General features: G+C 48.8%; 1 protein-coding gene across 1 annotated transcript in view; it reads right to left on the bottom strand.

Moving 5' to 3' along the window:
* Window positions 1-641: 641 nt before the first annotated feature.
* TRAF3IP1 (TNF receptor-associated factor 3 interacting protein 1) overlaps window positions 642-6,817 on the bottom strand; it is a gene marked incomplete at both ends in the record, with an annotated part of 18,160 nt that continues 11,984 nt past the window's right edge. The window contains 5 exons of the mRNA XM_008945651.1: window positions 642-718; window positions 1,434-1,470; window positions 1,617-1,737; window positions 2,680-2,763; window positions 3,630-3,720. Coding sequence (XP_008943899.1) covers window positions 642-718; window positions 1,434-1,470; window positions 1,617-1,737; window positions 2,680-2,763; window positions 3,630-3,720 — 410 coding nt within the window. The remainder of the gene's footprint in view (window positions 719-1,433; window positions 1,471-1,616; window positions 1,738-2,679; window positions 2,764-3,629; window positions 3,721-6,817) is intronic.

Genomic DNA, 6,817 nt, shown 5'->3' with positions numbered 1-6,817 from the left:
CAACCCTCAGCTCAACACCCCCACAACAGCCATTTCCACCCTGGCTCTCCCCAAGCAGTGATGTCTCACAGAAGCAGGCAAATGCTGACACCAGGTATGTCCATCAGAACTGGCCAACAGGCTCCTGATGACCCCTGCAAGATGCCACAAGCTGCACATTTATAGCAGAAGGTGGGATTCAGCAAGTGGGATAAAGCTTTAACTACTTTAAAGTAGTTAAAGTACTAATTACTAGTCAGTACTAACTACTAGGAGCAGACTAGGAGCAGGAAACTAAAGGTGTTTTCTTATTTCCAGCCTGGAGAAGAGAGGACTTTAGGATATTCCTTATGATTTTCTGATCTAGGGCAAGGCTGAAATCAGCCAGAGTTGTTGTTTCTGGAAAACAAATGAACAGGCTAAAGAAGCTCCCTGAAAAATTGTCCTGAAAAAAAATCTGAAGCCACAAGAATGACCAGGTGAGATCAGCAGCACTGCAGGGAGGAGGTAACAACATCTCGTGGAGAAAAAAAGCAGCACAACACTTTGAGGAGAAAAGCTGGATCATAAATGGGAAAAAAAAGCCAAATTTAAGGCAGAGGAGAAGGTCAGGGACCCAGCAGTTGATATTCACAGCTCTCTGAAGGCCATTCCCACCTTACCCTCTCTGCTGCCTTGGATGGGGTCTGGGAGGCCTCGTAATCTTTCTTTGTCTCCAGGATCCTTTTCACCAGCCCACCTGTTGGAGAATCAGGGTATTTCTCAGCACTGCTGGGCACCCAAACAGGTTTTCCAACACTCAAAGACAACCAAATGACAAATGAGCTGCTTCATGGCTTTTAATGGAAACAATTTGCAGAGCAACACGAGCAGCAGGTCCTTGAGCTGTGTTGAGACCAAGGCTTTTCCTTCACACCCCTCTTCTGGAAGGATTCAAGAGCTGCACGGTAGGTGCAGGGATGGATATGCCTTTGGGAGGGATTTTTGGAAGGAAATAAGCATAGCTGCCTAAATCACACCCAGCACAACCCCAGTGGAAGGCCCTGGATGAGAGATCTGAGGGCAGGTGGAAGCACAAATGTTTTTAGGAGCCAGTCCACTGATTTTTCTCAAAGCTCTTTGATAACTTCCCTTGAACAACTCAACCCCACCTCCTATCTTGAGCTGACAAGCTATACCTGACACTGTCAGAAACATTAATTTAGGAGGTTTCATGCACAATTTTAAATCCTGCTGACATTAAAGACCTATAAAAATTCTCCACTTAACATCCATTGTAAATTCAGCTGCACGAGCAAACAAGACTCCATTGAGTAAAGAATTTCTGGGTTTCCTGCAAAAGTTGCAAGCTCTGGCCCTCAGGAGGTATTTTGCTGCTTTCTTCAGTGGTTTAAGGTTTGAAATAATGGATTTATTCTACAGATCTAGGTGGATATCTGTAAAAGCAAACATACCATGATTCTGATCCTCAAGCAGCTCCACTTCTGGCTCCTACACAGGCAGGGAGACAGCTTTAGTGGCAAAAAACTTGGTACAGTACACAACTATTCAACAATACTCAGCTAGAAACTACTTCAACAAGCCAGTTACAAAGAAAATATGGAAAATAAGTTCTGTAATCTGCAAGGTGAACAGACCATTTCCAGCTCTGGCATTCCCAGCAGTGGCACTGCTGCCTCCACCACAAACTGCTCATCTTCATCATCAGAAACCTCCTGGTCTCGGATTATGGTTGAGACTGTTTTACCACTCCCACTCCTGGAAGGGAGAGAATGAAAATGAAAACTGATTAAGAGCTGTCCAAAGCAATTGAGATCTATCCAGAAATGAGGGAGCAGGACCCTCCCTTCCACCCAGGAAATGAAGCAGCACCAACTAAAAGCAGATAAACTCTGTCACTTCCACTCACTACCCCCCTCTGAAAACATCCTTCTCTCACAACAGGATCTAAGTTTTGCTTCTGAACACAGCACTTCAGTGTTGGGTGTTATCAGAGACCAATTAAACCATTTGGTCCATCGTTTCAAGAGGCTGTTTCACCATTTTTTGAACATGGGATCACAGAATCCCAGCATGGGGGGGTTGGAAGGGACCTCTGGGGATCATCTCATCCCACCCCCTGCTCCAGCAGCTCACCCAGGGTCACATCCAGGAGGGTTTGGGATCTCTCCAGAGCAGGAGACTCCACAGCCTCTCTGGGCAGCTGCTCCAGGCTCTGCACCCTCCCAGCAGAGAAGTTTCTCCTCCTGCTCAGGTGGCACCTCCTGGGTTCCAGTTGGTGCCCGTTGCCCCTTGTCCTGCTGCTGGGCACTGAGGAGAGTCTGGCCCCAGCCTCTTGCCCTTTGGGGGCCCTTGAGCTCTTGCTCAGCACTGCTCAGATCCCCTCTGAGGCTTCTCCAGCTGCACAGCCCCAGGGCTCCCCTCACTGCAGGTTTTACAGTGGCAGTTTAAACTCATGTTCCAGCATTATCTGCCTCAGAGCTCCCAAAGGCAAAAAAACCTGAATCCTCTTTTTGCATCTCCAGCTGCCACCCCCAGCTTCTGACAACCCACTGGCTGTGCAGCCAAGAGCAAAGGAAGCAGGCTGGAGTCTTCCAGCCTGAGCAGTGAGTGAGGTGACCCCTCCCCAAGGTGCCCAGCAGCAGGTGAGGCACCCAGGAAGAGCTGGAGCCATCTGCTGAGGGTCCCCCCACCCCTCACCTCTCGGGGGGCACGAGCTCTGCACTCCCTGGTGGCTTCACTCGGGGTGGGGCTGGTCGGGCACTGCTGGGCCTGGGGACACGCCTGCAAGGACAAGAGGGGCTTTGTCATCTCTGCTGGAACACCACTGATAGCACCCCAAAAACACCACCCACCCCCGTGTCCTGCTAGAGCTGGAGGAGAAGGGACTCCCTGCAGGGCTGTCGCTGCCCAGCTCAGTCTCCCCTCACTCCCAGTGCTGCCTGAAGGTCTCTGTGGCTCCTGGGCAGACCAAGGTCCCTGCTCAGCCTTGTGCCCCACCTTGGGGTGCACCTGATCCGTGTCTTCCTGAACCCAGCTCCCAAATCTGGTTCCTGTATGCCTCTGAGTCCAGCCTGGGACTCCCCCAGGGCCTGCTCCACAGCATCAGTGCTGACAGTGATGTCACTGCCATCAAGGGTTGGGTTCAGTGCTGGTTTTGTACAAATTTCTATATATTTCAGATAACTATTATTATTTTTCATTAAAGCTGGTTCAGTTCTTTTCCAACCCATAATTGCCTCTCCCTTATCCCCTTTCTCTGCCCCATGAGCAGGCAGGGGGGTTAGCAGGGGACATCTGCCCTTCCCCTGGTGGCCAGCCCTGACCCTGGACTCACTGCAACACTTGCTACACTGGTAGGAGTCTAGGGAAGTCTAGAATAGGCATCCTAAAATGACAACCAAGCCACCAGAAGGTCTCCCCAGAGCCTTCTCCTCTCCAGGCTGAATCTTCCATAGAGAAGAAAATGAAAGTGAATAAAGAGAAGTGAATAATGGGAAGGAAATAAAGTGAAAATGCCACATGGGATAATATCCATTATTTGGTACCCTACTGCTCCAAATTTCCCTGCTGTTTCCAAACAGAGTGGCTGTTACTGCCTCCAGACACATCCTCACTTCATTCAAACAGCACAAAGCACAGGCACAAACCTTTGCACGGGCTGAGGTGGAAGATCAGTGGGGGCTTCACCATTTTCAGCCACTGGAGGGTTTTCAGGAGCCACGTTCTCTGCTTCTCCTTCTGTCCAACACAAAGGTGCAGCTCTGGCTTAGCTGGCAAGCAAACCAAACGTTCCTCCCAGCAGCCTTTTGAATCTTATCAGCACTACAGCTGGATGAGTGCTCAGGAAACACAGCACGTGACAACCTCTTAAAATTAGAAAGAAAATTCTATAGGCTTCTATAAAAGTTAAATACCTCGTGAGCTTCCAGTCCTTCAACATCCTGGAGCATTCACAATTCAAAAGGGAGGCTGAAAAAACATTTTATGTTTCTTTTCTTAATTTGTTTCTTAATATCCTGAAATTGCCTCCTCTGTGGCAGTGACATCACCTCACTCAGCCCTTCCAGAGTCCACAGCAGCATTTGCAGTATTTCAAGCTGCTCATTACAGAAAATCATAAGAGAAAATATAAATAAAAGAGTCTCTCTGATTGCTTTTTTTTAAATTTTTCTTTACCTTAATGTCTGGTTTTATTCTAGGAAAACTTCTGCTGATTCACAGCTCCTGACAGGAGCCTGGAGCCAGGGGGGGGTCGGGCTCTGCTCCCAAGGAACAAGGGACAGGACAAGAGGGAACAGCCTCAAGTTGCCCCAGGGGAGGTTGAGGTTGGAGCTGAGGAACAATTTCTTGCCCTTGAGGGTTGGCCAGGGCAGTGGTGGAGTCCCCACCCCTGGAGGGGTTCCCAAGCCCTGGAGATGTGGGGTGAGGGACACGGGGCAGTGGGGACCTGGCAGGGCTGGGGGAGGTTGGTCTCAATAAAGGTCTCTTCCAACTAGAACTATTCAATGATTCCTCTACTGGTGTTCTTAGCTGACCCATATTTGAGTAGGAGGTGGGACTGGGTGACCTCCATCTGTCCATCTCTTTGACCATCAAGGATTCTATGATTTGACAGTGAAGGCTTCTTCTGGAATCCCATCCCAGTTCTGCTCTCCATAGAGCTGACCCCACTGACACCTTAACAGAACCAGTTCAACTGCTCCTTTCTAGCTGAGAGCTTTCCCACCCAGTTACTCTGACCAGTCCAGGTAAGGGTATGAACCCCACCTGCCCAGCTCAGGTCAGCCCAGCTCTGTGCAGGGCCAGAGAACAAGGTGAATGGCATCACTGCCCTGACCACCTCCCCCTGCAGGGGTACAGGCATCACCCACCACCTTCTCTCTCAGCATTTCCACAGGTAATTTTGGTAGGCAACAAGCACTCCATGTTCTTGGAGTCCATCTAGAAAGCTTCCTCAGATGTCAGTAGTGTCACACAGACTGGACTCCTGTAATTCTCCTGCCCACTTCAGTGTCCTGCTCTGGAATCCCACCATTCCCAACAGGCCCTGCTCAAAATCCTGTCCCCAGCTCTCTGACAGGTCCCCCATGATTTTCAAGCATTTTCAACACTCAGTTTCCACTTAATTCCACTGACTTTAGGTAAAGCATCTCATATTTTACATATAATGCCAGTTCTCTGCAGATGGGTGCTAGGTTGGCTCAACTGAATGAGTGACAACATCTTATGGTTGCTTTGAGGTAACCTTTAGAAGGAGCCTGGCATTACTCCTGCCAGAGATGTACCTGAAGGTAAACACCAAAACTCAGAGAATCACAGAATCCTTTTGGTTGGATCATCAAATCCAACTGTTCCCCAGCACTGCCAGGTCCCCACTGCCCCGTGTCCCTCACCCCACATCTCCAGGGCTTGGGAACCCCTCCAGGGGTGGGGACTCCACCACTGCCCTGGGCAGCCTGGTCAGAAGATAAGCTGCACCAGTGAAACTCCCCAAAAAACCTGATTTTAGAACTTAACAAGGGTCAGAAAAATCTTACAACACCATCAGCTTCTGAAAGGCCTCACACAGGCCTGTGCTTCCCTGGAGTGACCATGAAACCCAACTGTTCCCACCTCCTTGCCCCAGTGGGTGCATTTATGTGCACATCTGAAGAAGCCCAACCTGAGGAACTTCAGGGGTGTGGGAGCAAAGAGCTGAGGCAGCCAGAAGATCCTTTCACCAGAAAGCTTTCAATTCATCCCTCTGTTTCATGAGGTTACCATGAACTAGCCAGTGAGGCTTCCTAGTGGTGGACACCAAGGGAGAACAACCAATATGCTGACAAGTCCTCATTTATAATGATAAAAACCCCAACCAGCCCCAATGGCAAGGCTCAGAACCTTCAGGCTCAGAAATGGAATATCAGCCTGAGGCAAAATGCAGAAATAATACTCAAAAAAATCTAGGAAAATAAGTTTATTTCAGCCAGTAAACAACGTTTTCAAAATCCTATAAATTACTCTCCCTTTGGAAACTTTCATTTGCAGATAAAGAAGGGACAGGGGATCACTGGCTGGCTTCTGATTGCTCCAAACTTGGCTCTCTGCAATGACTGTCATCATGGACTTCACATCCCAACTGTGGAAGCCATGAAATGTGTGCCTGGTGATGTCACCTCTGTAAGATCCTCCAGAAAATGAAGGTTCACTAATGCTCTACTACGTTACACTGATGGAATAAAGCTGAAAACAAAGAGGAGTCAATGCAGTGCTTGATTCTTGGACCATCTCAGAATCTGGTGCAAACCCATCATGAACCTGGGGGTCCTCCTCTTACACACACTCCAATGAGAACTAGAGGAATGTAAAGTTCTATTCCATAACAGACACATTCCAATAGACAAGACAGCTCCAAAGGATTAAAAGGAATCCAGTGTGGAAGTTCTCCCAGTTGTCTAAGGTCACACAAATGTCTTGGCCAACCATCTACATTTCATCAGGCTGACACAGCTACGAGGCCCTGAAGGCCACAGGTGGGCTGGGAAACAGCCTCTGACCTCCTACAGACATGGTATCAACCCTCCCAACTAGCTCAGGCAGCTGGATCTGGAGAATAGAGGAAAAAAAAAGCAGCTTTTTGCTTCCATCTCAGCTCCTCCTCCTGCATTTTGCTTCTAGGTTGTAGCTGGATGCAAATACCTCCCTAACAACATATGTCCTGGGAGCTGTACTCAGCTTGGAGGGGAACACAGTGAAGAAGAATGAAGAGATGGAATTTTCCTCTAAATCCCTGCAAAATGGAAACACTCCCAAAGTCCTGGGCAGAAAGCACTGGGCTCTGGTGCAGCTCTCAGAG

This window comes from Merops nubicus, unplaced genomic scaffold (assembly GCF_000691845.1).
Source record: "Merops nubicus isolate BGI_N331 unplaced genomic scaffold, ASM69184v1 scaffold19038, whole genome shotgun sequence".
In the NCBI taxonomy this organism is placed as follows: Eukaryota; Metazoa; Chordata; class Aves; order Coraciiformes; family Meropidae; genus Merops; species Merops nubicus.
The sequence above is the reverse complement of the archived record's forward strand: the minus strand, read 5'-3'. Positions and strand labels throughout refer to the sequence as shown.